General features: G+C 36.1%; 1 protein-coding gene and 1 long non-coding RNA gene across 5 annotated transcripts in view; both read right to left on the reverse strand.

The window, feature by feature from the left end:
- The window catches only part of LOC122407030 (WW domain-binding protein 4), a 47,972-nt gene that overhangs the window by 2,605 nt on the left and 22,367 nt on the right, over window positions 1–23,000 (reverse strand). For 2 of the 4 annotated variants that reach the window (XM_043412986.1, XM_043412985.1), the window contains 2 exons: window positions 1,528–1,735; window positions 1,314–1,415 (listed from right to left, as the gene is read on the reverse strand). In XM_043412986.1, the coding sequence (XP_043268921.1) occupies window positions 1,314–1,415; window positions 1,528–1,735 (310 nt within the window). Of the gene's footprint in view, window positions 1–1,313; window positions 1,416–1,527; window positions 1,736–4,970; window positions 5,000–17,171; window positions 17,446–23,000 lie in introns of those variants that run through there. The other 2 variants (XM_043412983.1, XM_043412984.1) reach the window with 2 other exon arrangements.
- Window positions 18,756–21,759, reverse strand: LOC122407034 (uncharacterized). The gene is made up of 2 exons (XR_006260135.1): window positions 21,363–21,759; window positions 18,756–18,961 (listed from the first exon to the last, which is right to left on the reverse strand). It is a non-coding gene; the product is annotated as an uncharacterized lncRNA (long non-coding RNA).

A 23,000-nucleotide genomic window follows, 5' to 3' on the forward strand; every position in this document is an offset into this window, starting at 1 on the left:
AAATTATACCTTAAAAGTATCATAATGAAATTTTATAAAGATCTGAGCAGTCTTAGTGTACTTTTGAGCGACGTTTACTTGACTGACTGAGCGCGCTAATACGTACCGCTCAGTGCGGTACCGCGTACCTGCTTTTGTTTAAGGAGGGTGGATCACGAAATGAAAATAATCAGAATTTGATCAAATTTGGTGATAACATTCTTTGGCATCAAGTATACAAATGCAATTTTTTTCAATTTTTTTTATCACATGGTTATCGCATAATTGAGCGTTAAATCGAACTTCTTATGCACGAGATGTGTAACTGTATATATGTAAACTCTATTCTTATTACACGTGAACTGTAGTCTTCAATTACTCGAGAGCTATGGTAGAAAAATCTAAAAAAAATTCTATTGTCTTATATATTTTGAAAGAATACATTTACCAAATTTTGTTAAATTCTTATCATTTTGAAATTCTTAATATTTTTAACATGTTTTAGCACGGCAACATTGTATCGTCGCGATCCACCCTACTTAAGAGGATGGATCAGTCGGTATATCGCAACCGTGGTGCGAGAGAGATAGCTGCAAATTTCGAAATCGAAATTCTTTGGCACAGTTTGACCGATCAAAAAAAGGCTCTGTCAGTCGATTTTTGCCATCGTTCTGCGTAGGCTGACAGAGCCTTTTTTTAATCAGTCAAACTGTGTCAAAGAATTTCGATTTTAAAAATTCCAAGTGAGATTAGTCGACTGATCCATGCTCTTAAACGCGTTTTTCTCAAAATTACGTTTTTGGACGTTTTGATCAAATCTACGAAACTATTCAACCGATCCTTCCCAAATTTCACCACATGTTCTTTGTGACTATAGCTATAGCGCACATATCACACGAATTTTCAAATGTTGAGTGGAAGTATTTTTTATTTTCAAAAAGCGATAAAAAAATGTGCTTTTTCTTAGTTTTTTTTTAGAAAAATGGCCATTGTTTTGTCATTTTTGAAAATATATCACAATTCGTATGATATGCGCTATAGCCATTCACCTATTGAATCTGAAATCATTTTTATTTTCTTTTCTCCGATCATCCATTCCAGAGATTTTATCTATATAATATATATATTTTTTTATCTATTTAACTAAGTAAAATGAATATGCAAAAATAAACATTTGTGTATTTTAAGAGTCTATTTTTTAGGCCCAACACTTTTTACATTCATATTTATAATTTATATCGGTCAAAAAAATTCGTAAAAATAATCTTTTTTTGCCCGCCTAATTAGCAGGGTAGACCCCTTAAGATGAAGTGAATTCGTAGGACAAACTTTACCTCTGTTTTCTCGGAAGTGTTTAATTTTTCGCGCATTATTTTTTCCGCCGTGAGATCGACGTTATTGCTCTCAACGTCTTTGAGATAAGCGGCCATTGCAGCCTGGAACGCAAAGGTAAGACAAAGGAATAAATATTAAGTATATAAAAAGCGAAAAATAGTAGAGGTATTAAAAGATGATTGATGCGGTCGTTTCGTTGGTTGGAATAATTACGCTTTCCATCTTTTTGAGATCATCCTCAAATTTACGAGTTTGCTTGGCCTGTTTAGCGCTGTTCTTGTGGATCTCCTTGAGCCTTTTGCCGACATTTTCCTTGTGTTTCTTGCCACCCTCGTGGAACTCGATGCTTGGCTTGTTGTCGGCGATCCAACACTTGCAAAAGTCACAAAACTTTCGGCCCTGGGACTTCCAGTAGTCAGCCCTAAGGAAACAAAAAACCGGTGAGTAAATAAAAGAAGTCCCGCCGCGGTGCTGAGAAAAGGCATGAAAAGAAGTATACACCGGTATATAGAATCCTCAGCAGGATTTGATGCTTTGATTGCGTGATCCTACGACGGATCTTCGTGACAGTTGTAAAAAAGAATACACATAAATATATACAAATAAGAGTCATAAAAGTTTTGTCTTCGTGTAAGTTCTGTGCGCGAGACGATCGAAAAGAAAAATAAATAAAAGAGATATCTCACTCTTTCTCTGCTTGCTTCCTTCTCACAACTCTGCTCCTCGTTTTTTCGTTTTCTTCCCTTCGCAGATCTATTCTCGTGCTTTATGACAGGGTTTTACGCGAATGCACTCTCATATTGCTCGAATCTCGTAAACCTTCTGCTCCGTGTACACGATCGTGATATACGGACAGCGAGACGAGCTAGATCGGAGCTAAGTTCAACTAGCAATATTCGTCGTCCCAATAAATCGAATTATTACCACAAGAAACGAGCGCGGTACGAGCGCCCATACAAAAACGATGCTTTGAACTTTTTTTTGAATATTCTTCCAGAACGAAAGTCACAAAAAGCTATGTGTGCCGCGTCTTTTGACCGTAACTATTCGGATAAAATTTAGAGTCCGATTGTCAATACGAAGAAAACGTGTTTCTTATTTACTTTCAGATCCGGAAAAGTCATGATCGATTGTTTAAAAGCATGCACGACTTTTCGTCATTCTTTTTTGCTTGTAAAAGGAGAGCTGTGCCATCAACAACGCTTCCATTAAATGTCGAGATTTTCCGATTTCCATTGCGATATATGAAAGATTATTTTTCAATATTTTCCAATTTTTTACCGAACTACATGATTTGTGTACGTTGAAATGAAAAAAAAAAAAAATATAGGCACCGATAAAAATCGGTGGACATTTTTAATGTCGGTTGATGTTAAAAGCTGACGTCGATGCTTCTAGAGTTTAATTTATGCTGCCTTGTCCATTACCGTTTAAGTGATGAAATCTTTTTTGTCCTAAAAATGGAATTTTTTTTTTTACAAACCACGAAAAATCTAGTACTATTTTGGAAGAACCGACTACAACTTTTCCGGATTGCATTTTATGCTGAATTTGACGGAGACAAATTGTGCATAACTATGGCGCGCCGTTTTGGTATTTATTAGTTGTATAAAAATTAAGTCGCATAAAAATCTATTGAACGAAAATTATTTAAAATTATGCCTAACCAAATATTAAATTATTAAATTTTTATTTAACTACCACTGCATTAACATACCCATTTAATATTTTCTCTTGAAATAGTTTTAATTATGGATTTAAAATTATGTACATAATTTTAATTTCCAAAAATTCCTGAGTATAAATTCCGAACAAAAATTAATGTTTTCATCTACGTGAATTTAAATTTGAGGTCATTAAAATTATGTCAAAAAAATTAAATCAGACGAAAACTCGGGAAAACATTTATTTCGAACGAATTCATATTTAAAAGAAGTAAAATTTAGGATCATTGAAATTAAGCACTAAATTTGAATTTCCGGAATAAAATTTGGGGTAACAAATTTAAATATTAGATTTTAATAAACTTAAACTTTTATTCAAGAATTTGGATTAAAGGTGCTGGTTTTCATTTTAGAATTCAAATTTGGTACATAATTTTAATGACCTCAAATTTTCATTTGTGTATTACAATTTGGTACATAATTATAATACCCGAAATTTTAAATATCCCAAATTTTATTTTACGAATAAAAATTTGAAATAATTTAAATTATGTGCCAAATTTTAATGCGTTCAAATTTTAATTGATCAAATGTTAACTCATTCGAATTTTTATTCTAGAATCCAAAGTATGTTCACAATTTAATGCATCAATAAAAATTATATTCTAAATTTTAATTCTATTCAATTTTCATTTGAGAATTAAATTATGTACCAAATTTTAATTCGGGAATTAAAATTATGCACTAAATAAAAATTGTGAATTAAAATTTTGTCTAGGCATAATAAAATTCCACGGAATTAAATTTTTGTTTTTGAGTGCATTAGAATGTGAGTTGTAATTCAATGTCGCTTTCATATTTATGCTGCTAGAGTTTAATTTTTATTTGAAGCCTATAAATATTTAAATGGCTATTGCGTGTGATGTCATACCACAGAATTATTTTCTTAAATATTTATGTAGCTCATTTAATTTTGGTCTGTCAATACCTGTGACTGTCAAGTTGAAGGAAAATGCATTTTGCTTATAACATAATACAAATGAATTAAAATTAAGGTATAACATAAAATGAATTCTACGTTTTCTGTATTCTTTCCTGTGTATTTTCATTTAATTTTATGTTATAATACACATTAACTCAATATTTTTACTCTTGACGATATTGAAGTGGTTCCCACAACTCGTGGTTTCATTTCGAATCTAATTTTGTATTTTTTTTTTTTTGAGGTTTTAACATTCAACTAATAAATACCAGCACAACGGCGCCGCATACATAACGGCAAAAATACGACTTAAATTCAAATTTTACTGAAATTTCCAGAATCTTTAGGCGGAATCATAGTTTAAAATTTATCGTCCATTGGTACCGATTAAACTTATTGTTAGTAGATATGTATTCAAGCATATTTTATTAACGTGAAAAAATATTTAAAATTATAGTTTTGCAAAACGATCAACCGATAGATGCAAATTTCCATGACGACACATTTTCACTGGTATTTTTCAAAGAATCATCTGTATTTTTTAACCGATTTTATTGCACCAGGTCTCATTTTGTTCCTCAACCGATCCTCTACGAATTCACCACGTAGATTTTCCTTTAAACTCATTCCTGAGAGAAATTATGAATGAAAAAGTTTTTTCACTTAATGAACAATTAGCTGCAACAGTGAAACGATCGAGTTAAAAAAACAACTACATGGTAAATCCATGAAGGACCAGTTGACGAACAAAATGAGACTTGTTCCAATAAAATCGATGAAAAAACGCAGATAATTCTTTGAAAAATACCAGTGAAAATGTGTCAACGTGGAAATTTGCATTTGTCAGTTGATGGTTTTGCAAAACTAGCCTTCTTAATATTTTTACATCTTAATAAGATATGCTGTAATGCAAATCCACTAACAATACATTTAATCGGTACGTTAAACTTGGTCTAAAAGCGTTTTGAAAATTTAGCACTCATTTGACTAGAATGCTGTACAGGAGTTACCTTAAATCCAACATATTTGAATTGATTGTTTTGGCGGCATGAACTCGCGAAGAGTATTTGATAGTCGGATTTCGTCGTCGTTATCTGTTTCTCTCGTTGAATTAAACTCGACGAGATAATATAGGATTGTTCGTGCGCTTGAAAGTTCCGTTTAACTTGCAGATGCTGGGCGTGTCTCTCTCGTAATTCACTCGAGCGATTTCCATGAGCGTATCGTATAATTTGATCGACGTTACCGCAAGAGCAACAAAGCAATCTTATAACGACGATCCGCTTTTTTTACAGCGAATTTTAGCGGAGCTCTGGTGCACTTAAATACATAAATATTTGAATACAGAAAAGAGCACTTCTGCATAGTATAATTGGTATAAAAGCTATCTCGAGCAGCGGGACCGAGTGAAACGTTGCTACTGTCATCAGAGTTCACTGCGGCATCCGCGGTGGGTTCAATCTGCTGACCTGATTTTTCATTTTCATTTCCAGCTTACAAGTCACTTTTTAGATCGCAACTTCTCAAATCCTGGGTCCAATGATTCGTCGAAAGAGCCAACAAATGCTGCCGCATGTCTTTTAAGTTCATTTCCGCGCGCATAAATTCTCTGGTTTAATTCCTCGATTCCCTGCAGATCACACTCGCATGAGCGGGCTTGATTGACAGAGCTCCAAAGCTCATGAGATCCATCCACAGTTTGAAACATCAGGCATCACAATCGACCATCAATTCCGTCATTGTTGGAACGTATTGTTACGTATCTCCCATTCTGAATGATGCATACGATTGGAGCAGTGGGAGAATCAAATTGTATCGTGTCGTCGATGTAGGCTGATTACGTTTCTCGCTATACAATAATATTCCGTGGTGTATGCTCGCGTATCGGATGCTCCCAAGATTTCCACGATGACAAGACGGAGACGCGGTGATGTTACACGAGACGAGACTCTCTCGGGCTCGTTGCATCTGCATGGAGACGCAGCCTCGATTTTCAATGCCTAATAATTTTCTCTCGACTGCACTCACAACGTGGAAGGCGACGAGTGATGAGACAGAAAATGTCTTTTTGATGGTTGAACAGTTTATTGGAGCGCGAAAGTATATTTTTGAATGATAAACTATTTCGGTCACAGATTTTTATTAAGGGTGAATGATACAAAAGTCGAAATAATTAGAAATTGATCAAATTTGGTGATAATGTTCTTCAACATCAAGTGCGAAAACACAAATTTTTTCAAAATTTTCTTCTGTTTAGTTATCGAGTAATTACGCATTAAAGCAGATTTCTTATGCCTGGAATGTATACCTATATATATGGAAACGCTATGCTTATACACGTGAACTTTAGTGATCAATTACTCGATAACTGTACAGAAGAAAAATCTTAAAAAATTTGTATTGTCAAATTTGGCACTAAAGAATATGTTCACCAAACTTTATAAAATTCTGATCATTTTGAATTTTTTTTATGTTTTTAGCATGGTTTAGCATGGCAACATTGTATCGCCTGTGCAATATATCCTTAATAAGTAAATACATGTTGTCAAATTCAATCATTTTTTCTCTCAGTGTATTGGTCTTTTAAGGATATATTGCACAGGCGATACAATGTTGCCATGCTAAACCATGCTAAAATGATCAAAATTTTATAAAATTTGGTGAACATATTCTTTAGTGCTAAATTTGACAATACAAATTTTTTAAGATTTTTCTTCTGTACAGTTATCGAGTAATTGATCACTAAAGTTGACGTGTATAAGCATAGCGTTTCCATATATATAGGTATACATTCCGGGCATAAGAAATCTGCTTTAATGCGTAATTACTCGATAACTAAACAGAAGAAAATTTTGAAAAAATTTGTGTTTTCGCACTTGATGTTGAAGAACATTATCACAAAATTTGATCAATTTCTAATTATTTCGACTTTTGTATCATTCACCCTTAAATCAAAGTATTGTTTCGATTATTTATTTGTTGAACCAAGACAATCAATGTTGATTTGAAAACATATTTTCATGGATCTATAACTTCATTATATTAAACTCTTATTTAATGGTATCAATTAGATGCATGATAGATTTGATTAAATTTTCATTGATTGGATTAATTAAGGAGGTTGAAGCGTATCTTATGTTAAAACTATTTTCCAACTTTGCACATTAAAATTTTTTAAACAGAAAGCTTAAGACAGTATTAAACTTCTGGTGGGATATGCCGATGGTTCACCGTCGTGAAATTGGGATATTTATTGTTGAAGTTTGCAATTTTTTGAAAGCTTCCATAAGAGCCCATGTTTAACCTTGTCATTTTCGACAATGAATATCTCGATTACTAGGCGGTGAAACCTCTTCAAATTTTTCACACATAATTAAGCGCTATTCAAGAAGATTCACGTAAATTTTCAATTCATTATTTTGGAATAATAAAATCTAATGTATTTTTCGTATGATGTCCTATATATATCGCTTCAACTTCCTTAAATTTATCGCATCAAAAACATTAGATTATTTGAATCTACAAAATGACTTCAATACGAAATTGCTTTTTTCGAACAAATTATTTTCTTGCAATGAATTCATCATTTTTTTGTTACTAAAAATATTTTTATTAAAATAATTAATCTAATTGTTACTATTAAATAAGAGTTTAATATAATGAAGTGATAGATCCTTGAAAATATGTTTTCAAATTAACAGTGATTGTCATGGTTCAACCAATAAATAATCTCAATAAAACTTTTCGCAACTTATATAATTCCTTTTTCAGTTTATATCTAACAATGTCGTGGTAATCTAATGGATAGCACGCGTACTTAAAAAGGGTGGCTACATTCGCCAAAATGATAAGAAATTGATCAAATTTGGTGATAATGTTCTTATTCAACATCAAGTGCGAAGACACAATTTTTTTCAAAATTTTCTTCTGCTTAATTATCGAGTAATTACGCATTAAAGCAGATTTCTTATGCCCGGAATGTTGCCTATACAGAAACGCTATGCTTGTACACGTGAACTTTAGTGATCAATTACTCGATAACTGTACAGAAGAAAAATCTTAAAAAATTTGTATTGTCAAATTTAGCACTAAAGAATATGTTCACCAAATTTTATAAAATTTTGATCATTTTAGCATGGTTTAGCATGGCAACATTGTATCGCCTGTGCAATATATCCTTAAAAGATCAATACACTGAGAGAAAAAATGATTGAATTTGACAACATGTATTTACTTATTAAGGATATATTGCACAGGCGATACAATGTTGCCATGCTAAACCATGCTAAAAACATAAAAAAAATTCAAAATGATCAGAATTTTATAAAGTTTGGTGAACATATTCTTTAGTGCCAAATTTGACAATACAAATTTTTTAAGATTTTTCTTCTGTACAGTTATCGAGTAATTGATCACTAAAGGTAGGAATTTTTCTTCGATTAAAATGGTTTCAGAGATGTACCATAAACTGTATTGACCATCACGAGCAGTGAAAAATAATTTTGCAATTGATAACATAATATAGTTAAAATACATAAACAATATAATATAATTAAAATCATACTTCATAAAAAGAATAAGTGCTTCCTTCAAAAACATTCATGTTTTGAATCATAAAATGTGTTATTGATTCAAACTACATATTACTACATATAATTGATAAAAAATTGTTAGATTGAAGCATCTACTGTTATTGAAACAAAAATTTATGAAATTGACTGAAATAAATTAACCAAGTAAATATATGAGGGAACCAATCTAATATGTTTTGGCGAATAATGAAATAAATGATTTTTTCACTTCAAAACTACATATTATTGGTTCTAGTAATTTTTTTCTCAGTGTAATTTTTAGATCCCAAACATTTTTCACGTGCGTGTTGTTTTTAGTAAATTCTATGATTTTCTGTCTATGCAGTGATTCTCAAAGTACTTTCGAGTATCGCACATTCGTAAAGAGCCCAACAAGAAACGGAATATCTGCTTCGAAGAAGCTGAGAGAAGACCAAAATTAGCCCCATTAAAAAAAAAAAAAAAAAAAAAAAACAGTATAATCGCTCGTGGGTCAGCGACAACAAATCCGCCTGGGAATATGGACGAATCATCTTATATAACTGCGAACTGTCAGCCGCAGGGTAAACTCACAATCTCACTGGCCATTCTCGAATATTGAAATTTTACGAAATTGATAGCGTTTCGCAAGCAAGAAAGATAAACAGCATATAATTAAGGAGGGTGGATCGCGACGATACAATGTTACCATGTTAAACCATGTTATAAATATTAAGAATTTCAAAATGATAATTAGTAAATGTATTCTTTAAATATATATAAGACAATATACATTTTTTAAGATTTTTCTACCACACAGCTCTCGAGTATTTGAACACTAAAGTTCACGTGTATAAGCATAGAGTTTACACATATACAGTTATACATCTCGTGCATTAGAACTTCGATTTAACGCTCAATTATTCAATAACCATGTGGTAAAAAAATTTGAAAAAAATTGTATTTGTATACTCGATGCCAAAGAATGTTATCATTAAATTTTATAAAATTCTGATTATTTTGATTTCGTGATCCAGCCTCCTTAATGTAGATTTTGCAGTAAAAAAAACCCATTCCTTTAATTTTTACTCAACTTGAATATGTTGTTTGTTTTATACTTCGATTCTACGACTCACTATCAAATTATATAAAAAACCATTTGCGGGTGGTTAAATAAAAAAAATGGAGATTATCATTTTCAAAGTCAAGGAAATTCAGGGAAGGAGTTTGGTAATTCAAGAAAATTTTTGTCGGTTCACCGAGTCATTGTGAAAAAAAAAAAAATGATCGTTAACTCAAACGAAAATGATTTAATTTTATCGCTCAAACAAATATCAACGCACTGACGAAAACATCGTTAAAAAATCAACGTTTTGTTGAATTAAAAATTCAAGTTGTTCGCTACGATCTATTGATCAAATGAAAATACTTGCTGAATCAACGAATTTTTTGTCTCAGTGAAAAATTGTTCATCGATCATTAACGAATGAGAGAAAACGTACTTTTTTCCACATTAAAATCCTCCGGAAAAAGTAGCCTCAGGATGAATGAACTCATTTGAATGTGCGTTTTAAGATAGATCATACCCAAGGATCGTATATTTTATGGGTGTCTAAATTGGGTCGCTTTTGCTTCCTAATTAAAGATATAATCACTTTAAATTAATGTCAGTTATATTAATTGGAAAGTGTAAATACATTTTTCCAACTTATCTTTTGGCAAATGAAATTACAAGCCATTAATTAACCGGGGATCCATCACTGAACGAACCCGAAATTTCTATAGTTTTTTATGTCCAAAATTGCATTAGAGAGCGCAAAGGGAAATGGATCAAGAAAAAAGTATTGATCAAAAGACAGAAGGTTATGGGGTTATGGCAGGAATGGCCCAAGCCGCGAAGAAACAAAATGCCGAAATAAGCAAATGTGAAGTTGTACGATTGCTCATTACCAATTTCGTTCAATCTTTAAAGTAATATATTTTTATAACTAGTAACACAATCGTCTAGATTTTTTTCCCGAACTTTCGTTGCATACTTCATTGTTATTGTTCACGTTTATCATACACTTCGTGAGAAGCGCCCGTTCGTTATACGGAACGATAAACGATTTTTTACTCATAGTCCTTACATCCCCGTGTATGTTTCTTCATATTTAAAAACGTTTATCTCAATAACCAATGAGACGAACCCTTCAAAATTGATATGCGTGTCAGTCGACTACCCGTTTAAGCTCCGAGTAAATTTCAAGAGTTTCTTAAGAAAATCGTATCGCGCATGAACTACTTTAATTTAAGGGAGGTTCGAATTTAGTCAAATTACGATACCGATGTCGTAATTAGGTCTATACAGAACGTGAGAAAGCTCTCCGGTAAATGTAATAATCGAGTCTCGAGTACGTGTGCTCATTCCTGCTGCATTTAGTTTCTCCCTTGACGAATAAACGCCGATGTGCGCACACGACTTTAATGCACGTTTCGCGTAGACGCACAACTGGCTCTTCGTGCTATTAATTCCGTGTAGCATATATATATGTCACGGGAGCACCCTTCCGCGATCGAAAGTAGCCTTTGATCTTGGAGCTTCGGTGAAACTTTACCGAGGCAAAAGGTCGTCAAGCGTTCACCCTCGAATTCGCATATTCGATGTGACCAACAAGTTGCGTCAGCTCACATCTACTTCGGACTCGTATAAGTGAAGCTTTCTCATGAAAATATTCATAGCAGGAGAAGAAGAAGATGTAAAATAATGAAGAGAGTGAAAAGAGGAGAAATCGAAGATGGTGGGTGAGAGAGAGAGGGAGAGTAAAATGAAAAATTAGATAGTGGAGGCGAAGAGTGAACGCAGAGTTATATTATCTCTTCAGGTTCACCAGTCGCTCTACAGGGGCACGTCCGAATTATATATAGTTGGCAATTAGTGGTTGCTCTGCGTTCGCTTGAGGCCAGGGCAACTCTGTGGTGCACTTGGCCTTCGCGATGAGCTACGGAATTTTCCTCGCAACATCTCGAGCAAAAAGCACTCTGTCACCGGTCACTGTGCCACCTTTTTCCGAGCACAGAGCATTTTTTGTCTCTCTCAACTTGCTTTTATTTGTTTTGTTTTTTTTGTTTTTTTTTTTTAAAAAAGTACTACATAAGAACTCGACGTAGCTCGACAAAATATGTACATTTGTTTTTATTGAGAATAAGAAAATATTTGTGTGTTTCTTCGAACATTGTGAAGTTGGAGACAATTTGTAACCGCGTGTCTTCTTTTTCTAACTGAAGAGCTCGTGAAAATTTGCCTCAAAAAAGCCGGCTTTTTTCGTACCGCGTGGTGTGCGAATAAGGAAATTTTCCAACGGCAACGACAGTATCGAGCAAAGAAGATAAATTAGCTAACGAATAAGACGAAAAAGGAATCGAGGCCAATTCGCATTTTTGGATGTGGTTTAACTAACCACGCACGAGATCCAACTTATCCTCAGATTAAGTCAACTCGCTCGCGTGGATTACATCAGCAAGACCGAACGTACGAGCACGAGAAGAGACACGAGCGACGGATCATCCTCTACAAATCCATTGCATTAGGAACTTGCATAACCCGCAGAAGAACCAAAAAGGGATGGAGGAATACAAGCGTACAGACGCTGTGTTACAAGCTTCGTATATTGGATTCAAATGTTTCTCTATAAATAGTTTAAATGGAAATCGATCCCCGAGAATGAAACTTGGCGTTGTTAACGTTCATCGAATTCTTCATGCTTCACATTATAATAAAAAATGCACTCGTCGGTGGCAGTGCATCGGTTGAGAGTGGAAAATTTAATTCACTCACCAGGGCTACGGAAACGTTTCAAATGTTTCCATTGAGATATCGATTTGAATAATTTATCGAGTTAAGGAAGTTGAGGCTGTACAGTCATTTTTTTACCCAAAAGTTATGACCTGTACCTTTCAAAAGTTAGGCCAGTTTACAGTTTGGCAATGTTGCATACACTTTAAAGAAAAGTTGGGGAAAAAAAGACGAAAAACTGGTGAAAGCTCAGTCGAAAACGCGAACGGTGACAATTCTAGCCTCAAAAAACTGCATGAGAAACAGATTATTATTAATATAATCTCAGCAAATCTCCTAATAAATCTGAAAAAAATTGACATTATTCGGCAAGCCTTGCTCACGTTGCCCAAAAAATTTCATATTTTTAGCATCATTTTTAACGGAGATATCCCTGAATGTGTCTGACTTCCATAAGATTACATGTTATTTGGTCCAAATTGTTATTGATTTTTCTCAGCAACAACGCTCCTAAACTGTCTGAAAATTTAACTGTTTTTTTTTTACACTTCACTTTATAAGATGCAATCGGTTTAAAAGCGATGACATCATTTTCATTCTAATGCCCCAACTTCCTTAAATTTGATATTGCGGTGATAATATAATGCGCTAGAAAAGTTTTGTCGATGAAATAATAAAAGGAAAGAAAGAGAGCTCGTGTCCTCCGCTTTCTCGAACTGCAACTCAAAGTTGAAATGAAAAATTCGATATCGAATTCGAGGTTTTCGTTGGTTCTTTTGCGCCGAGAATAATGCGGTTTACGTCAGTCTCCTTCGGAGAGGTTTACCAATTTGCGCGGTAAAACCTCACGTCTTCGAGCTCGAACGTCTAAATTTAATAATTCAACGACGTTCCTTCCATAACTATACATAGGCGCATGGACGGCTGTGGATTGAGCACGAAGAGGGGAAAACACGTTTATATGCATTGAAAGAAAAATGAGACTGGCTTCGCATCGTTGACAGACGAGGATTACGGACTACGACAAGGGAGAAGAGGAGCCGTCTTTCTTAGCAGCTTGTATAGATATAAAGCAGCAACAGGTCCCCTCTGAAATACGCAACTGAATCGATAATTGCTGACAGAAGAGTTTTAGCGAAAGAGAAGAGGAACGTGCTTCTTGCAGCCGTTGAAAGTTTCCTCTTCGCGCAAACGTAAAGGAGATTGTGGCGGCAGGGTTTCAGTAGGACACCGGGCGACTCTCCGTCGTGTCATTTGCCCCGGAAATGTGGTAGAGACACATAAATTCTTGGATGTGTTGGTACCTTTTGCATAATCTTGAGCCCGTGTAAAGTTTTATTTCTCAGCAATTGCGCCACCGATATAGCTGATTCTGGGTGCAATCGAAATAGAATTTATTAATTAGTCTCCAGTTAAATTTTCAAAGTTTCAGATGACTCAGGAGTTTCGTAATTCAACAAAATGACATGCCAATTTTACCCCCACCGCGAATCGTTTTATTCAGAGAAAAGATAGTCTCGGCGAGCTCGGGCCAGCAGACGACAGGGCTGTCAATGTACTTGTCCCGAGACTCTATCGAGTCTCTTGATATCTATATTGGGGGCGAATGACATGCACACACGATGGAGAATCGCCCGGTGTCCTACTGAAACCCTGCCATTGTGGCGATCGACGGTTGACGTTTTTCAGTCCAGAAGGCACAACAACGATTCAAATTACTGCATGGATTACGACAACGTCCCTGGACAGCGTCCGTCAACGTCGTCGTCACGGGAATGCTTTAAGGAGTTTCGGTACAGAAGTCAAAATATTAAGAAATTGATCAAATTTGGTGATAATGTTCTTCAACATCAAGTGCGAAAACACAAATTTTTTCAAAATTTTCTTCTACTTAGTTATCGAGTAATTACGCATTAAAGCAGATTTCTTATGCCCGGAATGTTGCCTATACAGAAACGCTATGCTTGTACACGTGAACTTTAGTGATCAATTACTCGATAACTGTGTAGAAGAAAAATCTTAAAAAATTTGTATTGTCAAATTTGGCACAAAAGAATATGTTCACCAAATTTTATAAAATTCTAAACTTTTTGAAATTTTTTATGTTTTTAGCATGGTTTAGCATGGCAACATTGTATCGCCTGTACCGAAACTCCTTAAACCACTTTCCTGCGGAAGGGCTATTACTGCAAGGCCAACGGGAAATTCTCTATCAACTCAAAAATTAATGAATAAAATCGAAAGCACAGGAATAAGAAGTAGGTGTGTGATTCCATGGACCTTGGAAAATGCAAATAATACGATATTGAGGAACCGACGCATGCATCAGTGATTTTGTGACTGAGTTTCTAAATATTTTTACTTTTTCATTAACAATTAATTAACGAGCTTACAATCATCGGTTATAAAATCGATCAAGCAGATTCCATTCAATTGAAAACCAGATTGAAAAATAGAGTTCGGAAAACGACCGCGATGGGTCGTGAGGCTTCAAAGAGTCCGTAAAACATTTATATTTATATTTCTATTACTATTGAATCACTGTAGGAAAGTAAAGCCAAGAATGTTGTAATTCAAGCTCATCGATCGATCAATTAATGTTCGTGTCAATCAGCAGTTAGAACGCGCAAGCGATGAGCACGATTGTGGACGAATTTGCGAACGCTTCATCACATTTCGCTCCATTCGCTTCCAATGCAACTTCATTTTTTATCGCACAAATTCTATATATGACAATCCATCAAGCAGACAGACGCGCGGTTTGTATTTATAGATCCACGAGGCTTTATTTTTAGCTCGCTTTATCAAGAGAGCGAATGAGTGTGTTCGTGGACGTGCATGTGCGTCCACGAAAGCGTGATACATCGAACCGACAGTATAGTCTTTAATTTCCAGTTATTTCCACCGAGCTTTTTTCAGACAATCAAAGAGAGTCAGCAGCATGATCGATAACGTAAAATGGTAGGAAAGATTTTTCGTTTGAGTTCCCGATCGACTTTATTCCTGCGTTGGCAAATTAAACAACTTCTTTTATCAACTACGCTGAAGTTTGCAACGTCGGAGTCCAACGAAATGAAGGAAAAAAAAAAACATTTGTAATTCACCAATTTGCTTATTTCATGAAGTATCGGTGCAGGTTGAAAAAAAACAAATTGCAAATTGCAAAGTTTTTTTTATCATTTCTTTGGACTCCAACGTTGCAAACTTCAGCCTCATTTTTATCTCATGAAATTTGAAGCGAAATGAGGAGGGAATATTTGATAAATAACAGTGAAGGGCAGCATATTATAGGAACGGGCTGGAAAGAAAAACAAAAATATCCATACGGAATAATTAAAAGTATGTGTGATTCGTTGAATATTCTGCGTTTGCTTCCTTAAAATAACTCATTTATACATGCGTAAAAGACATAACGACGAGCGCAGCATAAGCGGATTTCTGTGTCGCCATGAGAAACAGCAAACTCGGACGAAGATATACGAGAAAATTGGCCTATTTCCAATTATGCATTCGTCGCGCTCCCGGCAACTTGTCCGCTTTACCAAGAGCTCTCTTTCGCGATTCATTATTTGCATCTCTCGTCGTCCCAATTCTTCACTCGGTTTATCCTCGTCTTCCTTTTTTCATTATTATACGCGTTACTAAACTTTTTTTTTCCCCTCGAAATTGGCGTCAAAACCAAAGCTCGACGCTTGCTAAAGCTTCGAGATCCACCGAAGAAATGAATCGTCAAATTTAAGTAGAACAGACGAGTTTTGGCCGGACGACTCTTGCGATATAGTGATCGATGAAGAATTGTCAGTCTAGAGACGCGGTAAGTATTAAAACGGGAAAGTTTGTTTGCTAGGTTCGTTTTTATGATAAAACAGAAAACTCAATTTCATTGCAATGAATTGACGCATTTTGCTGACAGTCTCAGCGAGTTTGAATGAAAAACAATCTTTCAACGAAAATAAATCTTTCGTTGCTCATCAAACTTTTGTACCGAGCCTTTTTTCTGTCGAGTCAAGTTCTTTCGTCAAGGCTTCAGACAATATCAATCGAAGCAGACCGACTCTTTACGAACTGTTATGACAGCCTCATGTTTCTCTATCCTATATTTTTAATCGAGGACACTCTAATCTCTCCGCACATGTCTCATTCCAGGCTACTTTGACAAGACCGTGAACTTCAACCTCTTCGACTCGAACTGTGACGTTTCGTTTTGTTAACGAGAGTCACTAAACATTACCGGCAAAAATCGATCGATAGCCATAAAACAAACCTGAAATAGCTTTCACTCGCGAAGCTCTTGAAGAAAGTGACAACAATGCGATTACTCCTTTTAACTACCCCAAAAGAGAGTCATTTTTCGGTTTCAAATAACCTCGAAATCTCGAAATTCAACGATAACGGACAAGCGGTTCTCTTTTTAGTAGAATTTTTTTTTCTACACTCCAGCCGACACTCCATTAAAATTTATTCGAAAAAGAACTTTGTAAAATCTAAAGCGCACGAGGGAGAGGGAGAGAAAGCTGCGAATAGCGGATATTTTTCGACACCGATTGATCGATGACAAAGGAAACGTTTCTCCTCATCCTACGCGGGCTGGAACTTCTCTTCTTTCGTGATCGATCAAACCGTTCGGAAATATTGAAACTCGGAAAATTTGAAGCGAGTCCGGTGGTTGGCTAACATCTATAGTCTTAAGGTCAAATTACATGTGAGGCTCTGCGCCCGCGAACTAAGGGACGACGAGAGACTAATAAGGGGAAAAAATCGTTTGAACGCTATTTGCAGAAATATAATGTGTTTTGTACATGTATTTACATAATGCGGCAAAGCCAGAAGAGGCTCTTGAGCGAAACGTGAGGGTACAACTGACGGCCTCGCGTGCAACAACTCACCGTATTGAAGCATACGCTGTTCTGCTGCTTGACCGCTTGTCACACTGTTGAAGAATGCATTCGGTGATGTATGAGCCACTTTTGGTATATAAATATACGAAGCAGTGAGGGCCGCGTGCGGGCGTAAGCTCCCGGTACATTATTTATTTCAATTATTTGTTCACGCATGGAAAAGTGATCCTGCGGAGTGAGCTTTCACGATCGAACGGCGAATCTTTCGATGCGCACCTCGAGTCGAGATCCGTTTTGGTGGAAAACTCTTTTTTCGGAGATGCGTCAAAGTATTTATAAGCCTGCCAGGTGGTAAGAAAACTGCGTTTACAAGAAGCCATTTAGTGAACGCCAGAAATAAATTGCTTACATTTTCAGAAGTTTCGGAATTTCGCACGGCTGTGAAATGCAGACACAATCGTCGGTTTCGAGAAACTCCAACGAACCGAATCTGCTTCTGCCGAATAATTCAGACTCAGAAAACAGACGTTTTATCGTAATACGGATTAAAACGTCTCGGACGGAACAGATTAAGTTGATCCGAAAAAATGAAAATTCCGTTCCTTCGTACAGGATAAAAGTCAGCCCCCAAAATTATTTCGCGTCCACTGAAATGATCTCGGCAAATTTGGGACATATTTGCGAACGTAATGAATTGAGAAAAGCGAGAACGTCGTTCAACGTCTGGCAACGACGCTTGTGCAGGCCTCAGCTGGTCGGAATATTTAATGCTGAGTGTACAGAGAGGGCGAGATCCGCGGAGTCCGGACAAACACGCGGGGAGGACTTTACCGGGGCGAACGGTTCTCATACGCGACAATTTATATCCGGTCTCGTGGAATTTTGTACTGGACCAACAAACGGTGATCTCGGAGGGAGTGTAGGCGTACTAACATCTGCGGAAATAGGAGCAGGGGTAAAGACGAATTCGCGCGTTCGTGGGACGGATCTGAGTGTAAAATGTTAATTGGTCTAATTTTTCAAACTTTATTCTCGCGTGACGTCTATTTTCATGTTCGCGGAGGTAAAATCTACGGGATCAGAAGCAGAATGTGGGGGGCAACGAATCAAAGATTTCCGTGTTAAATAAGTCATTTCTTCGGTAAATAAACCATCGGCAGGAATCCGAGGGACCCAAAAATCAATAATGTGGATTCGTGATTAAGCGTTATTTTATAAATAACGAATGGTTTTCGAGGTTTGGCTGATATGCGAGTGCCAGCAGGCCCGTCGACAGCTGGACATGGCTCGTGTTGGCAGGGATAAAAAATAAATTCCTCCGCCATTGATTGATCGACCGCCCAGAAATTTAAGTAATTTACATCTTCTCTGGCTTCCCATACATATAAAAACCATGACGCTGAAGTTTCCAACGTTGGAGTCTAACGAAATGATCGAAAAAAAACTCTCCAATAATTCCAGTAATTCTCCTATTTTGTTCCCTGCCAAATTTGCGATTCGTAGTTTTTCAAGCTGCACCAACGATTCGTGAAATAAAAAATTGGTGAATTACAAACGTTTTTTTTCGTTCATTTCGTTGGACTCCAACGTTGGAAACTTCAGCGTCGTTAAAAACCATCAGCTGCGCCCCCAATCATTTCCTGTACATTTATTTTCCTCCACAAAATTCAGTTTCATTCCAAATAATAATGAACCATTCTGTAGGCAAATCAGCTTACAAAATACGAAGCGTGACTCCAAATTGTTGTCTGCTATGTTGGCCGATGTTATTATTATTTCCGGGGATGCTCCGGGCTGATAAAGGAGGGCTTGGTTGATGGCGCTTGACCAGAGTTTAACTGGAAATCAATCAGAGTCACGGCATATCAGGAGCCTAATCAGGCGGTATATAGGCCTCGGGACAGAGAGCGCTCTCGCGTATGACCGCTTCGAAATTAGGTTCTCAGGTACAGCGCTTCCGGCGATAATCCCTTGATTTATTATGGAGCACACTCTCAATAATCTAAGAACTGGTTCTAATATAAAAACAGTGAAAATCAAGAGAATAAAAAATAAATATCTGGATTGCCCTGATTTTACAGCCTCTTTTGAGCAACGCGAGCTGAAAATGAAGCGGCAATTAAATTGGGGCTGGTTCGGAGCGAGTATTAAAGAGAGCAGCAAAAAGGCAAATGGCGAAATTGAATTTATTCGAGAGAGCTCGCAGGCACCCGCTTATCTTTTTCTTCTTTCGATCCATCGCACTCACGTCCAGTCATACGTGTTGGAAGAGTACGGATATAACATTTACTGTTGGTAAAAACGCGGCAGAGGAAAAAAGGTACGGATGGGGAATGGTTGCACGAACCAGATGGATTTGTGGAGGAACTAGACGAGAATGTGCCCGGTCTCGCGTGTATTTTTCCGACTGCTATCTCTATTATATTCCAGCGAACAAAAGCATGAGAGAAAGAGCCTCCAAATTGCTCTCATGCGCCCTTAATTGGAAGCTGCAAGGGAAGGGGGAGGGGGGGGGGGAGGTGAAAAAATAAGATTTGTACACGTTTATGTGTAACGCGATTGAATCGCGTTTAATCATTTATCGAGAATTATCGACCAATTTGCTCGATACCTTAGATCGTCGTGCTTCGTCATTGCTCGTGCTGGCGGTTAGAAACTTAAAAATCATTCTACCACAGAAATAGTTATTTTCAAACCCTTTTATTTCAAATAAAACGAAAAACGAGGCTGGAGAACGTTAAGGAGGTTGAGGCATTGGAATGAAAATGATGTCATCGCTTTTAAACCGATTGCATCTTATAAAGTGAAGTGTAAAAAAAAATCAGGTAAATTTTCAGACAGTTTAGGAGCGTCGTTGCTGAGAAAAATCAATAACAATTTGGGCCAAATAACATGTAACCTTATGGATGTCAAGACACATTTAGCGAATCTCTGTTAAAAATGATGCTAAAAATATGAAGCTTTCTGGGCAACATGAGCAAGGCTTGCCGAATAATGTCAATTTTTTTCAGATTTATTAGGAGATTTGCTGTGATTATATTAATAATAATCTGTTTCCCGTGCTGTTTTTTGAGGCTAGGATAAACTGGCCTAACTTTTGAAAAGTACAGGTCATAACTTTTGGGTAAAAAAAATGACTGTACGGCCTCAACTTCCTTAATAAATTTAAATTCACTCTTTCAAGAAATTCTGAAATGCGATTTTATGGCTATCAAATAATTATCTTCGTAGAAGTTTGCAACGTTGGAGTCCAACGAAATGATCTAAAAAAACTCGCCAATAATTTCAGTAATTCTCCAATTCTGTTCTCTCTCGAATTTGCAATTCTTAGTTTTTCAGTCTGCACCAATACTTCGTGAAATAAAAAATTGGTGAATGGTAAATGTTTTTTTCGTTCATTTCGTTGGACTCCAACGTTGCAAACTTCAGGGTCGTGAAAAGTTGACATTTTCAAAAATTTCATGAATTCGAAGTGAGCAATGTTGACAAATGCGTTTTGTTGAAAGTTTTTTAAAGTCACTTTATCTTTTATCCGATAAAGAATATCGAATACGATTTTCATTACTCAAGCATCATTTTAGCGTCGACGTTACCAAAAAGAAACGATGTACCGTTGACCATGTTCGATTTCGAGTAACTAAAAGGCCCAAAATCCACGAAAATAATTTGTCTAGAATGTCAGAATTCGAAAATTAAGATTCGCTTGTTCGACCGATATGCATTAAAGCATATTTTATTAACATGAAGAAATATTAAAAATGATAGTTTTGAAAAACCATCAACTGATAAATGCAAATTTCCATGATGACACATTTTCACAAGTATTCACCACGTAGATTTTTCTTTAAATTCATTCCTTCAGAAATTATAAATGAAAAGTTTTTTCGCTTAATGAACAATTAGCTGCAACAGTGAAACGATCAAGTTAAAAAAACAACTAAACCGTGGATTCGTAGAGGACCATTTAAGCAACAAAATGAGACTCGTTGCAATAAAATCGATGAAAAAACGCAAATAATTCTTTGAAAAATATCAGTGAAAATCTCTCATCGTGGAAATTTGTTTATCAGTTGATGGTTTTGCAAAACTATCGTTTTTAATATTTTTACATGCTAATAAGATATTCTATAATACAAACAAATACTACTAACAATACGTTCAATCGGTACGTTTAACTTGGTCTAAAAGCGTTTTGAAAATTTAACACTCATTTTGACTAGCATGCAGTACAGTAGTTACCTTAATAACGCGATGGTCGAGTCTAATATTCATTAGTATATTACTACTGCATGAGTCGTGGTTAATCGATTTAACCAATTAATTTAATAAATGTACAGCAACTAATAGTATGCAACTAATAAATTTTGTGCTCGAATCGGTACACATGTCTGCTGCCAGAGTGTAAACATGAAATCACTATGTAGTACACGTGATCCTGTTTTCCAAAGCACATAATCTGACCAGACATAGCGCGAATACGAACTTGAGAGTCTTCCTCTGTCGACGCTTGTTTTCCTGCATGACACTGCTCTCTCATCCTATCCTTATATATTCATTCTAAAAGTACTTGACTTTTACTTGGCAGACAGGTAGGTCATACGTGCTTTGTTTGCACGGCGAGCGATATCAATGCCAAATTACGTATACAATTAAAACCCGCGGTGCTGTTAAACGTTTGAGATGAAATTATTGAAAAACAGGTGAATCTGGAGGTTGAAAAAACAATGTTCTATATCTTAAGTTTTTTTGACGTTTTTGAAACTGAAAATATTGTATTTAACGATTAAGAATGCACAGCTTTTAGTTTCGTAACTGGAGCTGCGGAACTCTCTAAAGATACTGCGTGTCGCGGTGGGAGCGATGTACAGTCGTATTCCATCAAATGATATCTCAGAGGACTGTCGAAGAAAATCGAGTTTCCTGTTAGGGCTATACAAAACAGTGGTTTTTTGGAGGTATTTTGGAGATAATTGAGAAATCCAATGAAAGGAAACTCGTTAAAATTCGCTCGGAAAACCGTTCAATTTGAGAAGATGGACAATACAGGATCAGCTTCGTATACGAATCAGATGAGAATGAGATAAGAGAGATGCGGATGGGAAATTGGTTGCGTCACTTTTCGAACGCGGGAGCTCGTGATTTGGTACGTTAAAAAATGTGTGAATACTAAGAGCAGGAACAAATGCACAGCGTACGCATTTAGACAAAAGATCACGGTCGGTACGAATAACAATCCAATACCGTGGACCGAGCAGGGGAGTTATTTACTAACTCGAGCACGTGTTTCGTACGTTTAATATTGTTGGCAGCTTTTCTTAATGGCAATAAACTCTACAGAGCATAAAATTGCTGACAAATCCTACACGGAGAGTAAGCTCGTGCAGAATTAAGTAAACTCGCGTAGTTGCGTGGATGGTTAACGAAATATTTGGTTTATTTTATTCGAGATTTATTGGACTGGCTAGCGAGACATTTCGAAAACGTGCAGTTAAAAAAACCAACTCAATTTATATATAATTACTTAAACGCCCTTACGTATTTACTATAGAATTTGGCAACCGTAGCACTCCGTTACTAAATTTTATCATCACCAAAACGGCAATACCGCGCGTCCATTCGACGCTCGAGTTATTTGGAAGCTCGAAAACATTATCGGGAAACGAAACAAAACAGTTTGTTTCAAATTCTTTCGCGTACTCTATATATTCAGCCTGAAAATGAGATAATTTTCTCTTCTATTTTACGTACCGTTCAGTTATTGCCAAATCATTAGACTCGATCGTTACATACTTCTTCGAGTTATACGAACCCATTTTATTCGCTCGGAGTGCCACTTTCAAGAGAGTCTATCTTGATCGGTTATCTAGCGACTAATTA

The sequence above is a fragment of the Venturia canescens genome, chromosome 2, assembly GCF_019457755.1.
Source record: "Venturia canescens isolate UGA chromosome 2, ASM1945775v1, whole genome shotgun sequence".
NCBI classification, from domain to species: domain Eukaryota; kingdom Metazoa; phylum Arthropoda; class Insecta; order Hymenoptera; family Ichneumonidae; genus Venturia; species Venturia canescens.